The 22,508-nt window shown below is 37.0% G+C and overlaps 1 protein-coding gene across 1 annotated transcript; it reads right to left on the bottom strand.

Moving 5' to 3' along the window:
* Nucleotides 1-17,048: 17,048 nt before the first annotated feature.
* LOC131806835 (uncharacterized) lies at nt 17,049-22,250 on the bottom strand. Its single transcript, XM_059131621.1, has 2 exons — nt 19,220-22,250; nt 17,049-17,401 (listed from the first exon to the last, which is right to left on the bottom strand). Exons 1-2 carry the CDS (start codon nt 22,248-22,250, stop codon nt 17,049-17,051), a joined length of 3,384 nt encoding a protein of 1,127 aa, XP_058987604.1.
* Between the last annotated feature and the right edge of the window lie 258 nt (nt 22,251-22,508).

Genomic DNA, 22,508 nt, shown 5'->3' on the forward strand with positions numbered 1-22,508 from the left:
GCCTACGTTCAGGGACTCACTCTCTGCCATTTATATAAACAACAGGAGCATAACCGATATTGAGCGTTTATGCCATTTAAATAATAAAACCAGTGGCGATGCCCATGAAATTGTGTCTAACTTTTCTCTTACACACAAAAACTTTAAATTAGCATCGAGTGCACTGTTATCAACATATGAAAATCCTCGATCCACCAACTTAAGCTTCTCTTTGACCTTCCAGTTTTGGACCAAGAAACTAGTGAAGGGTTAAAGAAACTACAATGAGGCATAAATGGGTGTATTTCGTCCATGTCTAATTATGATGTGTCGACAAAATACTGGGATCCTATTCTTGTTTTCCTGTGTCTTCAGAGATTGCCTAAGAACGACGTGGTGCTTTGGGAACAAAGCATAAAGTACAAATCTAATTTGTCTTCGTGGAAAAATTTGTTTCTTACAGAAAGGATCCAAACTTTGACCTGCTTACGTTACATTAGGAGCATCGATTACGTCGAACCTCTTAAAAATGACAAACGTTCCCATTCTGTGAATGGTGCAACAAATTCATCAAATTCCGTAGCGGCCCAATGAACGCCTCATTTCTCAAGGTCCTCTCGAACATCCTCGCCTAGATTCTGTGCGCTTTGTTCACGACAAAGCCATCATCTGAGGGTTTGTCAAAAATTCCTTAGACTTTCAGTTCCTGAAAGAATCAGCAGAGTTAAGAAACATTTCTGTTGTCTTAATTGTTTGTCTCACGGACATGAAGCTTCTAAATGCAACAGCATTCACAACTGCACCACATGCAACAAACGGCATCACACGTTGTTACACATCGAGGCCACGCCACACTCGTCCCCGACAACTTCGAATGTTAGAAGTCCAGATCACGCAATTCTACCTACTACTTCTACCAGTATCACATCAGAGTCTCAAGCCGACAGGTATTTCATACCACCCAGAGCAGAAAAATATTGTTAGGCACAAATATGGTCCATATTGTGCACAAAGGTACTACGTATCCTGCTTCAGAAACATCTTTTGTTTCTGAACGTATGCAAAAACGATTGGGTATAGGCGCGAACAACGTTCAAGCTTCAATCTCGGTGGTTTGCGGGTCCGTTTCACATATTCCCCATAAGCAATGTCCCATTCATATCATTTCTCCATTGGACGCTACGCAGACAATGGAAACACCTTTCCAGGTCACCCTTTCGCAATTGCCAAATCTTCGTTTGGCCGACCCTGATCCCTTTTCATCCCGTCTTGTTGACCTATTACTAGGTGCAGATCTTTATCCGAAGATCCTGCTACAGGGGACTTGTACAAATGTTTTAGGTTCATTGATAGCACAGAACGTCTTCGGCTGGATCATTACTAGTCCAATGCCTAACTCCCATCTACAATTTTTTATTTAGGGATTATTCTTAAATAAGATTACGACTGGCGACTTTGAGTAATTACTGCTCACATTATTTCATACGGACGCTATTTTCCCAAACGTTTTTTAGTATAGGTGTCTTTTCAAATGTAAAATATAAAGATTCCATCGTCAACACTTCTATTTTCTACTTGCTACGCAAATATTGGCCAACGACCATCTGGATAGACTATGTCTTCTTTTTTTCATTTGTCACGCAAATGACTTCAATTCGCATAAACAATGGCTATACGACCGCCTGTACTCTCTTTTCAAAGAGGCATTCTATATTGTTCATCTGGCATATTTTGAATGCCAAACCTTAAAGCAGATGTTACGCATCTATAATTATTTATATTGCTGGATCACCGATCCATAGTTCACACCAATATACCGAATGTGAGGAGCGAAATTTCATACAGAAAACAGCCCTTTCATCCGACGGCCATTTCAACTCCTTTTCCATTCCTACGGAGTTAGTTCTAGTCGATGTTTCGCGTCGTCTACGACTCCTCTCTTTAGAAAAAACTTAGTTTGATGGCCGCGTTAGAGCCGCGAAGCATCGAACTGTACAGTTGAAAAACGACCTACGGTTTTGAGGTTATTCTGGCCAAAGTTTGTTCCTATTTACATTTTCGCTTCCCCTCTACTTTTCATATGAGTTGGAAAATTTAGAATGATGGTTGCGACGATGTTGTGCGGATTTCGTCGAATATACAATAAGAAACAACGATTTGATGGCTGCGCTGATCCCTGAAGCCCACGGCATACACAACGGATGAAGAGAACCTCCTTCGGAGAAGATGCAACTAAAAATCCGTCTTCGACGGTCCTTGGAGTTCCTCCAGGCGTTATCAGTGGTTTCGCCACATGGGACTTGACGAGTTCAACCTTCTATAGATCAGAACCTTGACGAGGCATTGCACGATCTTGCTCTTCGAGCACATTCTTTCAGTTTTCTTGATACGATCGGTTCCTTTTCGGGCATTGCACGATCGCGCTCTATGAGCTCGCATGAAAAATTGAAAGCAAACCATTCTTTATTTTGTTAATTATTTTCATGATACGATCAGATCCTTCTCGAGGCATGGCGCGATCTTGCTCCACGAGCTCACATAAAATTATTAACTTTAAGGTAAAATTTGCAACACAGTGGAATGTTGCAAAAGCCGGCGGATACAAATATAATTTTCATTAAACTGCTTTAATATTACATAGTTGTAACACGAGAGATTTTTTTCTTCCTTAGGTAATGTATACTACCTTTAATACGACTTTGTACTTCGTACATAATGTCAAAGGTATGATATTTCCTAAGGAGTGACGTTTTGTAATTGTCGCCTTTGCAGTATTCTACCGACTCTACGAGTACTAACAAGCATAGCATTACGTCCTACTGCTAAAAACCCTTTGTACGAAGGTAATATTGGAAAAAAAAGTAATAATTGTGTTTTTATTTTTCTCCAATTTCTTTATTTTCATTTTGCTACGCAAACACATCAGTAGTGAACTGCTTGGCGGAATGGACTCAAATTTCCTTTTGGTTTTTTGTAATTACAGTGGAAACGTTTTCATGAATGAAAATTTTGAGAAAAGCCTCTAGAAAAATTGCGGAACTGAAAAACTTGACTTTTCTACTTTGATATGAAATTTTTTATAGAATTGTCTCAGAATTCCTTTTGGAATTCAAAATTCTTAATGAAAAAAAAAAAAAAAAATTGCATATATTCTATAAAATTTTGATTGAAAAATACTTCTCAAAGCATCAAAACATATAAAATCTCAACGTACTTTTAATTTGGAGCTATGCCTAATGGGGAAGAATAGTAAATTAAATAGTAAACAGTTATTGCCCGTATTGATTTCACAATACTCAAAATTTTAAATTTCAAATTATAGTTAATTCGGAATATATTATAACATAAACATACAAAAGGACGAATGTTCAGCGGTATTATTATACCTTAACAAAACGTATATATTCTAACTTTCTAGGAATATTTTATAAATCTACAAAGATTAACCTAAATATTTCGCCTTTATTGCGATTTTAATGAACGGCCATATATACAGACGGATATAGATTAATTGACATAGGATTTTCACTAACATGGTCTTCTAAAAGTGACGAATTCAAAATTACTTTTGATTTGGAAAATATTGCTAAGACCTTTATAATACTGACAATTGAGGTTTGAAAATTTAACTAAATACGATAATATAACGAATATATAGAGGTACTGATGAATAGGAAATAAATCATAAAGTAGACTTTTTTGTATTTTTTTTTAAATGGTTTATAACCTTGGAAAGGCTTTTGAGGCCCTTAAAATACCTCAAATCGGTAGGTTATATGGGAAATCAGTATTAAAGACTAGAATTGAGTGTATTGAGTAATCATAAAATGCTTTTATCGTAATTGCATCTGGTGAACGGACATACTTTAATCGACAACGATTTGTACTTTTTAACATACTTTATGTGGTCCATAACTTTTATAAACCGATGACACCTTATTTATGATAGTTAAATTTAATTTAGAAATTACTATCGGTTCTGAGGACGAAAACTCCAATAAATTGAAAACATATATGCAATTGTATATGCAACATGTTCTTCATTCGCCATAAATATTGTGCACTCTAAATAAATAAGTTGAAATAATCATGAACACCGCCAAATTTGTTGTTAAGTTTGTCATTCCGTTTGTAACACCTAGAAATATTTTAGACCCCATAAAGTATATATATTCTTGGTCAGCATAAAATTCTATGTTGATTTATCAATGACAGTCCGTCTGTGGACCATGTAGGTCCACGTCTTCGTATAGTCCACATAAAACGGTACCTCCCGATATGCGGTATTTTGATGATTTTAATGACATTATTAATCGGAATTGTTTTAATTTTGTATTTGAAGTTCGTAATGGATACTACATCCTAAGACCAAAAATGAGCCATGTAGGTCCACGTCTTCGTATAGCCCCCATATAACGGTACCTCCCGATATTCGGTATTTTGATGATTTTAGCGACTTTATTTACCGGAACTATTTCAAATTTGGTATTTGAATTTCATATTCATTATGCCTATGAAAGAAAATTTTCTGTGCAGGTCAACGTCTTCGTATAGCCCCCATATAACGGTAGCCCCGGATATTCGGTATTTTGATGATTTTAGCGACATTAGAATTGTTTCAAATTTTGCATTTGAAGTTCGTAATGGATGCTACAGCCTATGACAGAAAATTCTCTGTGCAGGTCCACGCCTTCGTATAGCCCCCATATAACGGAACCCCCAATATTCGGCATTTTGATGATTTTAGCGACATTATTTACCGAAATTATTTCAAATTTTGTATTTGAAGTTCGTAATGGATACTACAGCCTATGACAGAAAATTGTCTGGGCAGGTTCATTTATAACCCCCATGGTACCTCCCTATATTCAGTATTTTGATGATTTTAGCTACATGTAATGGTCGTTTTTCAAAACTAAACAAAACTAAAGCTCTTTGAATTTTTTTATTATTATTATTATTATTTATAATTATACCCGACTGGTACTCTTCTTATCATCCACCTTCGATTTAAATAATTTGTATACTTCTTTTGAATTTTAACGATCTGGCTAGTTGTTATAGTTGGCAACAAATGTAATGTAGGGTAAAACATATACAGTAGATAATCAATGACAGTGGAAAGCTTAAATCAGATGATGGCGATTATTTGATACTCAGATGAACTCAACAGAGATTTTGATTATGTACCAAAAGAACTGAGCACTTCCTTTTTCTTTCAATTTCTGAGGAGCTAACATCCAAATTTCCAATTCCTTTTCAAGTACACGGAAAAATCTTTATTTATAATATTTTGTCTTCCGTCTATTCAAAGTCAGCGACAACCACACTCTGCAAAACTGTGTGTACAAAAAGTACTTCAACAGGTCGCCTAACGACAAAAACAACAACAACAAAGGTCATAAAATACACTTGCTACCCAAGTTTCTCTTCGACTGCCTAGCAACAACAATATTATTTGCATTGTAAGAGACCAGCACAAAGATCGTCATTACAAACAGAGTGATCATCAATTCAAATCAAATCGTCATCACATCGCTACAGATCACTGTTTCTTCAAACCAAGCATTTATTATTAATATTAAGAAGCAACGTGCTTCTAAGCCCAATGGCTTAGATTACCTCAAATACATTTTAATCCTAACTACTAAAGAAATATATTAAAATTAAGTTAATTTGTTCCATCATCATTTAACCACATATTTGCCAGGAAATCATATAATTCCACAAATTCAACCATCATTTCCAGCTGAAAAGGGCCCTCTTCACGCCGATGGATCAACATTAATTTGGTGAGTTATTGTAATTCCTTTCTTTACTTATTCTTTGGTTTTTTTATGTGATTTAATGATGATAGTTGTGTAAATATAAATTGCAACACATTTCTGATTTGTTTCGTTGGAAATTCTGATAAATAATTCAAGTTGAAAATAGATTTTCTATTTTAAGTTATTAGATTGCTAATTTGGGACAATATTCTTTTTGCTACTTTTTGCCAAAAATCCTAAAAATGTAAACAAATCTGAAAAGTACTAAGCTAATTCTGGATATTAGTTTTTGTTATAATATAAAAAAAACTATAACCTTTGTGTATTACTTTAGTATGTATATGTTAATTCTTGAGAATGAATAAGGAGTATTACTCCAATTTTGTTAGCAAATCACATGAATTTTTTTTAATAAATACTTTTATATTAGTTGTTAGAATAATGTACTCTGAGTAGTCTTTTTTTTATGGGTGTTTCTTTTCGCTTCGGCCATGGTAGGATGATAATGTGATAACTTTTTAACGAGTTTCAATTAGGGGTTCTTTATTTTATATTGCCAGAAGAACCAATGGCAGGGAGGGTTAAGAGGCAAGGTTCCCAAAATCACCTCGGGAATCATTAACAAAATAGGCAGTTTAGAAGGATATTTTTTTTTAGAAGAAAAGGTTAGCAATAACGGGGAATTTGTTATTTAATTATGGCCAATATCATAGATTTTTTTTTGTATATAAAAACAGGAGTCTACATAATATTATATTGTGTCGTACCCACAGTTATTCCTCTTGGAAAGGACCCGAACCTCCCCAACCACTGCTTGCTAGCCCTATTAATCGCTCCTACGTCCTTATTCAATGGAGATTTTTAGTCGAACTTCTTAGGATTAATAATCGAGAGTAGTTGGTACGTTACATAGTAACGTACTTGCCCAAAGTGGGCATGAAGAACAAAAACATTTTTTTTACAGTTCCATTTGGGACTCGTAAGGTAAAAACTTGCCTTTTCGGAATTTAGATTTCTGGTTCCAGATTAGGTTCTCAAAGCTTCGTAAGTAAGTAGGAATGAATAGTTTTTGTCCTTTGCTCACTCAATAGTTTACCGTATAGATTTCAAACTATAAACCTAATGTTCTTAACTCACTAAAGTGATCATGAGTTGTAAAAGTTATATATTGTTGCCGTTCAGGACATTAGCGACTTGATGAAGATCTAACGAGTGAACTAACCGGCCGGATTTATGATATATATTCTTTTCGCTTGTAATCAAATTTAGGTAGTTGACGACATTTTGTTTAAGCACTTTACAGTTATCTTCATTATACTTAAAAACTGAGTTACTAGTGCTTGTTGGAAAGCAGGAATATAAGATCATGCTGATTTTGCGAGTTCTTATCCGCTACCTAATAAGGAAATATGCAATAAGGTGATAAATATTCCGACTGGTTAGATTTGACTTATAATGAAAGTAATTGTGTTGTACTTCCATAGTCCAATTTGTACCTCTATATTCTTTTAAACAAGCCTCATTATCATCTTTTCCAGAACCGATGGGAATGAAACACCAATCGAATGAATTATTGTTTTCTTGAATTATTTTATGGCTATATCAGAACTTAACCAATATTTTCACCTGTTTTTAACTTTTTTATTCAATTTTATAAAATTGAACAGAAAATGTCGCTGGACCGGACACCACCAATATCTAGGTCGAACACCAATAACCCAATTGTAGAAGCTTTGAATATTGCCACAGTAGGCAATACTGAAGCAACTATGAATGATTCTTCAATCTGTAATATTTGTCAAGAACCCTTGTGTGAAGGTCAAGAGTGCTTATCATTACACCAATGCTCTCATACCTTTCACAGGAATTGCTTTGAAGGTCACTTGGCTTCAACTTGAGAATGTCCTTCATGTAAAATCTCGTGTTTATTATCTGATCTACGAATGGTATCCATAGGGTCCAAACTTCCAACTAAACCAGCTCAGAGAGGTAAAGGTCGTGGTGCGATGTCTAAGCACTACAACACCAGAAATGCAAAAAAAGAACCTTTTCCAAGAGCCAAGCAACTTGCTTGATTATAGCGTAGGAATGCAAGGCGCTGTAGGTATGCCTCCTACTTATTCAACACGAAACCGGGAAACTTCCCAGGATAATAACTGTAATTTACCATCAAATTTAACTACTTCTGTTGACTATAATGAAATTCAAAAAATGGTCGAAACAAGTCTTTGTAAATTGTTGACTAGCCTAAATATTTTGCCTCACAATGTAGCAGAACCAACCACAGCAAATCAAAATAATATTCCATCTAATATACCTATCACTCTTGCTGATAATACAAATCGGCATACTTCTCCATTTCCGCCACAACGATCTCAAACATTGCCACAGGCACCATGTCACCCACCTCTGCAATCGCAACCACAAACATTCCCACCATTGTTAGAAACACATTCCCAATCACAATTTCGGGATACAAACTTGCCAATACCTCTCCAACCAGAGAAAATAACAACGATAATTCTAAATTGGCACTTAAAATTCGATGGAGCTTCAACTGGCTTAACCGTTGACTGATTTTGATTTTTATACCGGGTCAAAACTTTGACCGAAGATAATTTTCACAGTGATTTTTCTCTTATTTGTAAAAATATGAATATACTGCTATCCGGAAAAGCCCGTGAATGGTACTGGCGGTACAGAAAAAATTGTGAATCCAATTTTATGGTAAAATTTCTGTGACGCAATAAAATTTCAATATCGTGATTTTAAGACCTCGTTTGATATTCGAGAAGAAATCCGAAACAGGAAGCAAAGAATAGGAGAGTCTTTCGATTCCGTGACTTCTATTCATGATCGTTTACCTACCCAAATGCCTGAACTTGAATTAATAGAAATTTTAACGCATAATCTACGTCCTGAAATTCGTCAGGAGCTTCTATATATCCCGGTAAACTCTTTAGCGCATCTGAGAAAATTAGTTCACATGCGAGAGAACTTCTTGAACGATGACTACGTTAGAAGACAGTTGTCTAATCGACAGGCAAATCAATTCCCAATCAAAAGAAAAATTGCAAATATTTTTGATGTTCCAATAGATTCTTGTGAAGATTCCTCCGAGTCAATTAACGCAATTCAAAGTTTTCCTCAAGAACCGCGATGTTGGAATTGCGATGAGAAGGATCATTTCTGGGAAGACTGCCTCAATGAAAGAAGAGTATTTTGTTACGGCTGTGGAGCCAAAAATAACTATAAGCCAAAGTGCGTCACTTGTGCCGAAGCAAAGCAAAAATTTCAGAAACATTTTCGACAGGGAAACCTTCCGAAGAAAAATCCCTAATCCAGGGAAATGCTGAAACAATATCACCACCTACAGTGTTGAATGCAAGTGCATCACAGAACAATAAAAATTCAAATGATAATAAAACTGAAAATCCTTTATTGTTTTTCGATACAATAATTAAACATAGTTCAATTACAAATGTTTTACCACAAGCTTTGTCAAACAAATCATATCCTTCACCCCTACTCTAAATGATAATCAGTCCCATTTAAGACAACTGTTTCCCAAACTACCATATCATAAGAGATATGAAATTTACATGCAACGACGAAATGGTATATTTAGTGAATCTGACGATATATTTAATGAATCTGACGAATTCGTTTCGTGTATCTCAAGACCAAGAAGAACGACTTTACGTTATCGAAAGTATTTAAATTAAAGAAGATCGCAAGAAAAATGTTGATATCTGCCATAATATCCCATCCTTCTGATAAGCGTTTTTACGCTCAAGTTTCTTTCTTCGAATTTACGGAATATGGTCTCTTAGACACAGGGGCTAACATAAGCTGCATAGGAGTCGACTTGGCCAATCATCCATTTCATCATTACCCAAATTTCGTCCAATGAACCAAGAAGTGAAAGGTTGGATAGAAGTTGATATCATGTTTAATGGCCAAAAAAGAACCATAAAATTATTTATTATTCCAAACATATCATCTCGCTTGATTCTTGGTATTGATTTTTGGAAAACGTTCAGTCTAGTGCCAAATATAATTAGTGCCATTGATGTTTTCGAGAAACCCTTAGAACAGGATGTATCGTTGAAAGTTCCTTTAACAATTCAAAACCTTGAATTAGACATACCCAGACAGGATTCTGAACCTAGTGAGCAGTACTACCCCCTCACATCTGATCAACAATCCAAACTAGACATTGTCATATCCATGTTTCCAAATTTTGAAAAACAGGGCTTAGGGAGGACAAACCTCATAAAACATAAAATTAATATACCTAATACCAATCCAATCAAACAACGATTTTACCCCGTGTCACCGGCGGTGGAAAAAAGTCATTTATAAAGAAATTGATCGTATGTTGGATTTGTGAGTTATTGAACTTTCTAACTCACCATGGAGTTCGCCCATGCGCTTAGTAATCAAGCCAGGAAAAGTTCGACTATGTTTGGATGCGAGGAAAATCAATTCCGTAACCCTAAAAGATGGCTATCCTCTTCCCAACATAGATGGAATTTTCGCACGATTACCGAAAGCTCATTTAATTTCCAAATTGGATCTAAAAGATGCGTATTGACAGATTGCTCTAGATGATGATTCAAAAGCCTATACTGCATTTACCATTCCCGGATGTCCATTATACCAGTTTGTGGTGATGCCATTTGGCTTTTGTACGGCTCCCCAAACCATGTGCCGGTTAATGGACCAACTTGACCATTAATTTGACCAAAAGTAAATTTTGCGTTGTTCAAGTTAAATACCTTGGATATACGATTGGAAACGGAGACATATCCACCGACCCCGAAAAAGTCACAGCTATTCTGAACTGGCCTGTGCCTAAAAATTTGAAAAAGATTAGAGGATTTTTAGGGTTAGCAGGATGGTATCGTCGTTTCGTCGGATCTTGGACCTTGTCTCTAACAAGAAAAAATTCTGTTGGACACCTGAGGATCAGGAGGCATTTAACAAAGTAAAGAAGCTATTAACCACAGCACCTGTTCTAGCAAATCCAGATTTCGGCAAGAAATTCTTCATTCACTGTGACGCTAGTAATTACGGAATTGGAGCGGTTCTCGTGCAATTGGATGACGAGGGCAATGAATGGCCAATCGCCTATATGAGCCGAAAATTAAATACCGCCCAACGTAATTACAGCATCTCAGAGCGTGAATGTCTTGCTGCAATTGAGGCCATTTACAAATTCCGCTGCTATGTCGAAATGCAAGAGTTTGAGGTCATTACAGACCACTCGAGCTTATTATGGCTTCTCAAACAACAAGAACTCAGTGGCTGACTTGCTAGGTGGGTTTTCAAACTCCAATCCTACAACTTCACAATAAGTCATAGAAAAGGAAAGGATAATATCGTACCTGACACCTTATCGCGCATATCTGAAATGGCATTTCAGCACTTAATATGTCTGAACCGGAAGTAGACCTCACCTCCCCTCATTTTAATGACTCCGATTATGATACCCTAAGGAATAAAATCACATCCAACCAATCAAAATACACTGATATAAAGGTAGTAGATAACTTTTTCTATATCAGAACAGACCACTACCGGGGAGAAGAAGAGCAAGAAAATAGATGTTGGAAACTATGGATACCACAGAAAATGCGACAACAAGTTTTATTTAGAGCTCATGATTCGCCGATTTGCGCACACGGAGGTATGACGAAAACCCTACACCTACTTCGCCGTAATTTCTTTTGGCCGGGGATGGTAAAAGATGTCCGATATTACGTCAAAAACTGCGAAACGTGCAAAACTTCAAAAGCTCCAAACTTCACCATGAAACCGCCAATGGGAAACCAAATAATTTCGTATCGCCCATTCCAGAGGCTTTACATTGATTTTTTGGGTCCCTATCCCAGAAGTAAAACGGGGTATATAGGCCTTTTTATTGTACTTGACCATTTCAGCAAGTTTCACTGGTTGTGCAAACTCAAAGCTTTCAAGTCCAAATCTATTATTGAATTCTTAGAGGGCCGCATATTTTACATATATGGGGTCCCAGAATGTGTAGTAAGTGATAATGGGATTCAATTCCGTGCGAATGATTTTAATGCTTTTTTGACGTCGTATGGGGTCAAACACGTTTATACGGCTTTATATTCACCTCAAAGTAACGCCTCTGAAAGGGTAAATCGCTCCCTTCTAGCCGGAATTAGAGCATATTTCAAAAAAGACCACCAATATTGGGATGAATCCATAAGTGCCATTAGCTGTGCTTTAAGAAATTCATACCATGAAACAATTCGCACATCCCCATATCACGCTTTATATGGTATCGATATGGTAACCCACGGTTCCACTTACCCGTTACTCCGAAATTTACAACTTTTGGATGAACCAAATTTTCATTTAACTAAGGATGATACCTTATATCTTTAACACTTAGACATCAAAAAATATATTCAGGAAGCCCATAGGCGAAACACTAATCAGTACAACTTGCGTTCAAAACCACAAAATTTTCAAACAGGTCAGGAAGTATTTCGACGAAATTTTGCTCAGAGCTCCGGTTTTGTAATGGTCGTTTTTCAAAACTAAACAAAACTAAAGTTTTTGGAAATTTTTTTATTATTATTATTATTTATAATTCTACCCGATTAGTACTCTTCTTATCATCCACCTTCGATTTAAATATTTTGTATACTTCTTTTGAGTTTTAACGATCTGGCTAGTTGTTATAGTTGGCAACAAATGTAATGTAGGGTAAAACATATACAGTAGATAATCAATGACAGTGGAAAGCTTAAATCAGATGATGGCGATTATTTGATACTCAGATGAACTCAACAGAGATTTTGATTATGTACCAAAAGAACTGAGCACTTCCTTTTTCTTTCAACTTCTGAGGAGGTAACATCCAAATTTCCAATTCCTTTTCAAGTACACGGAAAAATCTTTAATAATCTTAAACATCATTTATATCCTAAAATATAATAGATCACACAGAGTGAACTATATTTTGATCGCAACTCAAATTTAACAATATTTCTTAGAAATATATGTAAGTATTTCCTTCATATAATAAGTGCAAAAAGTGATTTAGTGAGTATTTATCATAGAAAACCTTGCTCAACGACATAACTGGCTTTTTCGGGAAATTGTGGGACTTGGGCCAAGGGAAAACGAAATATCAAGCAGTTCTCGGTCCCAACCACATAACCTTATTCCGCCAGAAAAAAAAATTAATATTGGAACCTCAACCACACTTATTCTGCACCTCTTGATGATATTTTAAAACTGGTAATGCTAAAATTACAGCCTTTTGGATAGTCTGCCCAGCAACAGCAAATGCAGCTCATACCTAACCAGTTGTCATCGGAATCATTAACGTGGGTCAGTTTGGTACAGAAGAAAAAACAACAACAAAAAGAGTTCGATTCATCAATAATTCGTCTACCGTCTATTCAAAGTCAGCGACAACCACACTCCTCTGCAAAACTGTGTGCACAAAAAGTACTTCAACAGGTGGCCTAACGACAAAAACAACAACAACAAAGGTCATAAAATACACTTGCTACCCAAGTTTCTCTTCGACTGCCTAGCAACAACAATATTATTTGCATTGTAAGAGACCAGCACAAAGATCGTCATTACAAACAGAGTGATCATCGATTCAAATCAAATCGTCATCACATCGCTACAGATCACTGTTTCTTCAAACCAAGCATTTATTATTAATATTAAGAAGCAACGTGCTTCTTCACGCCGATGGATCAACATTAATTTGGTGAGTTATTGTAATGCCTTTCTTTACTTATGCTTTGGTTTTTTATGTGATTTAATGATGATAGTTGTGTAAAGATAAATTGCAACACATTTCTGATTTGTTTCGTTGGAAATTCTGATGAATAATTCAATTTGCAAATAGATTTTCTATTTTAAGTTATTAGATTGGTAATTTAGGACAATATTCTTTTTGCTACTTTTTGCCAAAAATCCTAAAAATGTAAACAAATCTGCAAAGTACTAAGCAAATTCTGGATATTAATTTTTGTTATAATATAAAAAAAACTATAACCTTTGTGTATATAATTCTTGAGAATGAATAAGGAATATAACTCCAATTTTGTTAGCAAATCACATGAATTTTTTTTTAATAAATACTTTTATATTAGTTGTTAGAATAATGTACTCTGAGTAGTCTTTTTTTATGGGTGTTTCTTTTCGCTTCGGTCATGGTAGGATGATAATGTGATAACAATAACAATTAGGGGTTCTTTATTTTATATTGCCTGAAGAACCAATGGCAGGGAGGGTTAAGAGGCAAGGTTCCCAAAATCACCTCGGGAATCATTAACAAAATAGGCAATTTAGAAGGATATATTTTTTTAGAAGAAAAGGTTAGCAATAATGGGGAATTTGTTATTTAATTATGGCCAATATCATAGATTTTTTTTGTATATAAAAACAGGAGTCTACATAATATTCTATTATGTCGTACCCACAGTTATTCCTCTTGGAAAGGACCCGAACCTCCCCAACCACTGCTTGCTAGCCCTATTAATCGCTCCTACGTCCTTATTCAATGGAGATTTTTAGTCGAACTTCTTAGGATTAATAATCGAGAGTAGTTGGTACGTTACATAGTAGAAGATGGCGCCCAACCTGGGCATGAAGAACAAAAACATTTTTTTTTACAGTTCCATTTGGGACTCGTAAGGTAAAAACTTGCCTTTTCGGAATTTAGATTTCTGGTTCCAGATTAGGTTCTCAAAACTTCGTAAGTAAGTAGGAATGAATAGTTTTTGTCCTTTTCTCACTCAATAGTTTACCGTATAGATTTCAAACTATAAACCTAATGTTCTTAACTCACTAAAGTGATCATGAGTTGTAAAAGTTATATATTGTTGCCGTTCAGGACATTAGTGACTTGATGAAGATCTAACGAGTGAACTAACCGGCCGGATTTATGATATACATTCTTTTCGCTTGTAATCAAATTTAGGTAGTTGACGGCATTTTGTTTAAGCACTTTACAGTTATCTTCATTATACTTCAAAACTGAGTTACTAGTGCTTGTTGGAAAGCAGGAATATAAGATCATGCTGATTTTGCGAGTTCTTATCCGCTACCTAATAAGGAAATATGCAATAAGGTGATAAATATTTCGACTGGTTAGATTTGACTTATAATGAAAGTAATTGTGTTGTACTTCCATAGTCCAATTTGTACCTCTATATCCTTTTAAACAAGCCTCATTATCATCTTTTCCAGAACCGATGGGAATGAAACACCAATCGAATGAATTATTGTTTTCTTGAATTATTTTATGGCTATATCAGAACTTAACCAATATTTTCACCTGTTATTAACTTTTTTATTCAATTTTATAAAATTGAAAAGAAAATGTCGCTGGACCGGACACCACCTATATCTAGGTCGAACACCAATAACCCAATTGTTTTGTTCCGATACAAAACTTGGGCAAATCCCAACAACAAATCAAAAAAAAAAAAAATGTCAGACACCGGTAAAGTACAACTGGAACCAACCACAGCAACACCAGGCAATTTTATGTTTGAATAAAAAATCACTTATTTTCGGCCACGGAAAGAAAACAATTCTTGTTTTTATTAAAAAGAGGGAAAAACTTAAAGATTTTACACAAATTGATTTCTTATTGACAGAATCGATCGGTCTAAAAAACGCGGACGTCTATTCCGTTCAACGAGTTAAACAACAAGAAGGATAAATCTTATAACTAAAAACATAATAATCGCTAAATCTATCTCAGCGAGTGCGCCATCTCAGCAACCAAAGAAAAAATATCCCAAGCTTCGTCTAGGGTAGCCAGATCAACGAGAGATGTTATAGCGTGACTGTAGGATCCTGGGATTTCCAAATTTGGGCACGACACGAACGTGAACATCCCGGCCACCTTTCAGTCATTCGGAACTAGAAAGCTCTGAAAATAGCTCGAAAACCATGAAACGATAAGAAAATAAAAGAAATAAAAAGAATTAGTCGGTTGTTGAGAACAGTGCAAATTCTGCACATTGTTGTTAATCTCAATTCAGCTTTAAGTTATAAAAAAATTCAACAAACAAATAACTTATTCATCAAAAATATTGTAAGTAAAATCCAATAAAAAATTCATATTCATTTTAACAGAAAAAAAGAAAATCCAATGAGATCAGAGCTGTAATTAGATATCCACATTATGTTGTGTCATGGTTAAAACAAATATACATCATGCCTTACAGCAATTTATGAGGCATAAGTTCCGGATATAACGTATCCAAAAATAGTAAACTGCGCAAGCGGTTTTCCAAGCGCACCTCCGCTGACCCCGTTCCGAATGATTTTGGAATACAAATCTCCACCCAACGTCAGATAAACCGGTCCCTATGTGTGGAAATGCTCGTCAGCTAACTGCAACCCCGGGAACTCCTCTACAAGACGAACATCCACTGACTTCTTCGGAGTAACCACGGCGTAATTGCGACGAACTTCCGCATACGTTTCCACCGTCGACGACATCCCGTGATTGCCTCTAAGCTGGAGCAGGCATCGGGTTTTATTTCCTACTCGAAGAACTTTTTGACCCATCTTCTTCACCAAAGAATCAGCTATTATAGAGCTCTCGCTACTGGGGTCAATTAAGGCCCTTTCATGCAAATAACGATCTCCGCAAATAACTTTAACCACTGCTGTCGCTCTCAACAAGATAGTCTCTCGTAAGCTATATGTAGGAATCACTTCATACGACGTCTCCCTCCTACTATTCTGTCGCCTACCGTACGGCACTACTTCACTAGAAGATTTCTTCGAGGACGAACTAGGTCCCTTTTTAAATCCATGGTTGGACGAACGAGGTCCGTTATGCGACGCAGTTTTGGACGAACTAGGTCCATTCTGGGTATGCTCTGGTTCCTTAAAAGAGTTAGACGAGCGGGGCCCTTTCTTCGGTCGGGACTTGGACGAACTAGGTCCGTCCCCAGGAAAACACTTCTTCACCAAATCCCCAGACGGACGAGGTCCAGGTTTGTGAAGTAAGGTATGGTGCATATCTCCACACTTCTTACACTTACCGGTGCTCTCACACGTGCGCCACGTGTGATCGTGTGCCAGACAACCAGCACAATGCTGATAAATGGAGATTATCTTCATTCTTTCGGCGTAATCCATATCCAGGAACTTGCGACAAAACCGAAGTGGATGATCCTTTAGACACACTCGGCAAACAATACGTCTCTTGTTCACACGATTTTCGGCATTGTATTTCTAAGCTTTAACCATGATTCTATAATGAACGAAATAACTCTAGTTAGAGGGTAAGACGACCAGTTTAACTACTGGCCTAATTATCAAACCCCTTTCAGTCTTGATCTCTGCAACCCGCACTAACTGATCGACGCCTGGTAACACTTTAGTTATGCGACCTAATCTCCATTCATTAGGCGGAATATTATCTTCTTTGATAACAACCATATCATTGACTTTAACATTTTCATCGGGATTTTTCCACTTGTTCCGTTTGGTGAGCTCCTTCAAATATTCATTCTTCCAACGTACACACAAACGTTGATTCAAAGCTTTAACCCTTTGCCATCGGTTTATTATCGATTCCGGTGCTTCACTTATTTCGGGTTCGGGTGGAGACAAGATGGGTCCACCTATCAAGAAGTGCCCAGGAGTTAAGACATCAAGAGAAGTTATATCATCAGACAGAGGACAAAGTGGTCTTGAATTTAAACATGCCTCTACACGAGCTAACAGCGTAGAAAATTCTTCAAAAGTATATTTTAAATTTGCTGCTATTCTTCTGAAGTGGTGTTTAAACGATTTCACACCAGCTTCCCATAAACCACCCATATGTGGTGCTCCTGCTGGATTAAAAACCCAATTCACACCCCTTGCCGAATATATCTTAATAAATTCAGGGCCAACCGTTTGAATAAAGTTGCGAAATTCAGTCCTTATTGTCTTGGATGCCCCAACAAAATTCGTCCCATTGTCAGAATACATGTCTTTTGGACAACCTCTCCGAGAAACAAATCGGGAAAATGCCGCCAAAAAAGTCACCGCTGATAAGTCACTTACAGCTTCTAAATGGATAGCTCGAGTAGCAAAGCACACAAATAGACAAATGTATCCTTTTGTTATTAAACACGCCCGACCTGTATAATTCTTAATATCATAGGGACCAGCAAAATCAACACCAGTTCGAGTGAAAGGTCTATCAAGTATAGTCCTGGAAATCGGCAAAGAGGCCATCAACTGAGTTCGGGTCTGTTTAGCCATTATGGTACAAATTCGGCAACGACGTATAGACCATCGGATCAGGTTTTTCGCTCTTGGTATCCAAAATTCCGTCCGCAGAACTCGAAGCATTAATTGATTACTTCCATGAAGAGTCACTTGATGAATAAAATTCACTAGAAGTTGTGACATTTTACAATTATAAGGCAGAATGAGTGGATGTTTTTCACTGAACGACATCCCATCTGCATTAGCCAGCCGGCCACCAACACGCATTAAACCCTTCGAATCAACAAACGGATTTAAGCTAAGTAAAATACTTTTTGGTGAAAGCAATCTTCCATTCGATAAACAATTATATTCATCTGCCAAGTAAACCTTTTGAGCTAATACAGTTAAACGTTCCTTCGTAATTTGAAATTCTTTGGAACTTACCATTGTCTGGGAGAAAGAGTTTTGCCCTTTCAGACAGGCAATGAAACGAAAAACATATGTCATGATGCGTAACGCCTTTGAATAAGAAGAAAAGTGATCCAGGACATCATCATACTTTTTTATGTATGCATGAAATATTTTCACCTTTTTTCCCTCTTCCTGAGTATCAAAATCTACGATGTCCGTTTCCCATTGGCTACAAGAAGCTTGAAGCCAAGATGGTCCATACCACCAGAGCGCTTCATCTTTAAGATGTTGTGGTCGAATACCTCGGCTGATCAGGTCCGCAGGATTAAATTCTGATCTAACATGTCTCCAGTTGCTTTTTCCAACCGTATCAACTATTTTTGAAACCCTATTAGCAACAAAAGTGTTCCACGAGTTCGGTGGCTTTTGTAGCCAAGCAAGGACGATCATGGAGTCAGACCAACAATAAAATTTAGTTTTCTTCTCATCAAGACACAAATCGGTCCGTACAGACCCCATCAAATCTGACAACAAAAGCGCAGCACACAGCTCTAATCGAGGCAATGAAACAATTTTTAGAGGAGCAACTCTTGATTTCGCCAACAATAAATGCGTTTGTACCGAACCCTCTTCAGATACTACGCGAACGTAAACACAAGCTCCATAGGCTTTCTCAGAAGCATCCGAAAACCCATGAATTTCCACTTGGCCACTTGGCTGAAAACCAACCCATCTTGGAATGTTAATACCATTCAACGAAAGATAATCAACAACGAATTGCTTCCACTTATGGCAAATTCTCTCAGGCAGTTCCTCATCCCAACCAATACCTTCGCTCCAAATCTCCTGCATTAACATTTTTGCAACTATAATAACGGGTCCAAGCCAACCTGCGGGATCAAACAAGCTGGCAATTATGGATAAAACCTCCCTTTTAGTGAACTCCAGCTTCATTTCAATGGGTTTCACCGAAAAATAGAAAAAGTCACTCTTTGCATTCCATCTTACGCCTAAAGTTTTCGTATTACTTTCGTCCTCAATCTCCAAAAAATTTTCGGTAAGAAGATGATCTGGAGGTAACCCTTGCAATATTTTCTCATTGTTCGAAGTCCATTTTCTCATGGAAAACCCGGCCGAGGATAGAGCGCAAACAAACTGATCTCTAGCTTCAATTGCCAGTTCCAATTCATGAGCACCTGCTAGGGCGTCATCTACGTACATCATACGGCGCAGAATTTTGGCCGCTAAAGGTAATTCCTCTTCAACATCTGATGCTAACCGGAGCAAAGTTCTAATGGCCAAAAAAGGTGCACAATTGACACCAAACGTCACAGTTTTCAATTCAAAGTTTTTCAATTCAGCTTTAGGATCCTTACGAAAAACCAATCTCTGAAACCTGGTATGATCCCCATTTAACCAAATCTGACGATACATCTTTTCAATATCGCCATTGAAGACATACCGATAAAATCGCCAACGAATTATCAATAACATCAAGTCATTCTGAAGAATTGGGCCTGGGTATAAAGTATAATTTAAACTCAACCCTGAAGAGGACTTGCTAGAAGCATTAAAAACGACTCTAACTTTTGTAGATGAACTTTCAGGTTTAATGACAGCATGATGAGGCAGATAGAAAGACATTGATTGTTCTTCATCTTGCGTAACTTCTGCCATATGACCCAAAGACTCGTACTCTTCCAACACACTATCATATATGGACTTAAATTCCGGTTTCTTACACAAAGACGCCTCGTTTCGCAAAAATTGTCTACAAGCTTTTGTTCTGGATATACCAAGAACCGTTCCGCCCTCAAACTGAGGTTTAAAAGGCAACGAAACCATATATCGACCATCGGGCAACCTTTTGGTGGTCTTTTGATAAACTTCCTCACAATATTCTTCTTCTGGACTGTATTCTGTCACTTTCGGTGGTTCTTCTAACTCCCAAAACTTTTCTAAAAGTTTGTCCATCTCGACAGCCGTACAAAAGGAAACACACGTTGTAAATGATACAGGGCTTGGATTAGCAATCGGGCCTGTGAGAACCCAACCGAAAATAGTTTCTTGTGCCAACAACGACCCTAAGACGTTTCGATGCACTCCATCCAACACAATCTGAGGATAAACGTCACCACCAAGCAAAATATCAACCTGATCACTCATTGCAAATTTAGGATCAGCCAAAGGTACAATACCGAGCGAGTAGATATCTTGAACATCCAAAGTATAGCTAGGCAGTTTTCCTGTCAATTTTGGCAAAACCAAACTAGAAACTTGGACTCCAAAACTGTCATTATGAGGCGATTTTAACAAAAATGTACACTGTTTCGCAGCAGACCCAGCTAAAACATCATTCAGACCGGAAATCCTAGCGTTTACTTTTTTAATGGGCAGATTAAGACGTCGCTGCAATTTTTCAGAAATGAATGTTGCCTGAGATCCCGAATCAATTAAAGCTCTAGCAACAAAAATTACACCATTCACGTCAATTTGAACAATCGCCGTTCCCAGTAGAACCTGTTTTCGAGTAACTACAAAACAATTCTGCACTCTAGACTCAATATTAGTTTGCGCTGCCTGCCGGCTAGTACTAGGTTGGGCATCCGAATTAGCCATCGATCCGGAACCCGCCTGTTTAGACTCTCTATGCAAAAGAGTATGATGCTTTAAATTACATTTTGAACAACTTGTATTCTTTGTACATTGAGAGAGTTTATGATTGTTACTGAAACAGTTCAGGCAAAGGTTATTTCTTTTTGTCGCCACAAATCTTTGTTCATGATTCATCTTCAGAAACTTCGGACAAGATTTCAACCAATGATCCTGCGAACATATAAAGCACGATTTTTTATTTATGTTAGCCTGATAAGACTTTACCCTCCTGCTCGAACGAGAATGTTCAATCGGTGGTTTAACTTCAGGAGACTTAACTTCCTTTGAATGTGTTAAGTCGTATACGGTCTCTAACGACTGAAATCTGGCTGTCAAAAATTCATCTAGATCCGACCACTTGGAAACTTCTGTCTTTTTACTAACGGTCTGCTCCCAAAGCGATAATGTATTTGTGGGCAATTTAGTGGAGCATAGAAACACAAAAATCGGATCCCAGCTATCAATGTTGATTTCGTGTAACTTTAGGGCCGTAATAAAATTGTTAACGTCCCTTTGGAGGCGTTTAATCTCTCCAGCTGACTCATTCTTGACTGAAACCAGATTAAAAAGAACCTTCAATTGACTGTTCACTAAAATGCGCTTATTCTCATATCTGTCCTTTAGATTTGACCATGCATTTGCAAACCCATCGTTAGTCAAAGGTGATTTTTTAACGATTTCTAAAGCTTCACCTTGAGTACTTTGGCGTAAATAAAACAATCTTTCCACCGGCGTGATCGATTTACAATCAATGTATACCGCAGTGAACATGTCTCTAAAAGACGGCCACGACAAATAATCACCATGAAAAATCTCCGTCGTACAAGGAGGCAAGCGCAAGCGATGGTCAGAAACGTTATTTTCCAAACGTCTTGTTCGCTGACTAGGACTAACCATTGTCGATGATAATGTAGAGTTGTCCCCAAAGGACTGGGACAATTCACCCATTTGCGCGGAGCAACACATGTACGCTTCCCTACACTGCCTATAAAGATTAGCTGCTTCGTCTTTGAATTCATTACTTTCAATACAAACATGTTCATAAGTAGAATTTATTCTGGCCCATAATCTTTTCAATTCAACCTTACGAGGCTCAACAGCGAACATAGTTACCGAGTCTTTGTTCATGGCGTCAAAATCAGCCTCAAACTCCAGTAACAAGGCAGCAAGTGCTTTAAATTTAAGCAAAACTTTCGATTCTGCCATTTTTTGATTTAAGTAATCAACAAATTCCAATATAAATCAACGAAATCTTGGGAAAAAAATAATATATAAATCACTCCAGTCTTCACTAAATTTCCGAAGAAGTGCAATTACTATCCGTAACGATTTTTAAATAAGCACTTAATATGGTTAAAACCCGAAATTAGAACAAAAAATAAATTATTCTGTAACCAAAAATCTTATTGGTAAGTGAAGGCCGACTCACCTTGTTATTATAAGTCTCCTTCCACTTTAAAGTGC

Source organism: Musca domestica, unplaced genomic scaffold (genome assembly GCF_030504385.1).
Source record: "Musca domestica strain aabys unplaced genomic scaffold, Musca_domestica.polishedcontigs.V.1.1 9, whole genome shotgun sequence".
Classification (NCBI taxonomy): domain Eukaryota; kingdom Metazoa; phylum Arthropoda; class Insecta; order Diptera; family Muscidae; genus Musca; species Musca domestica.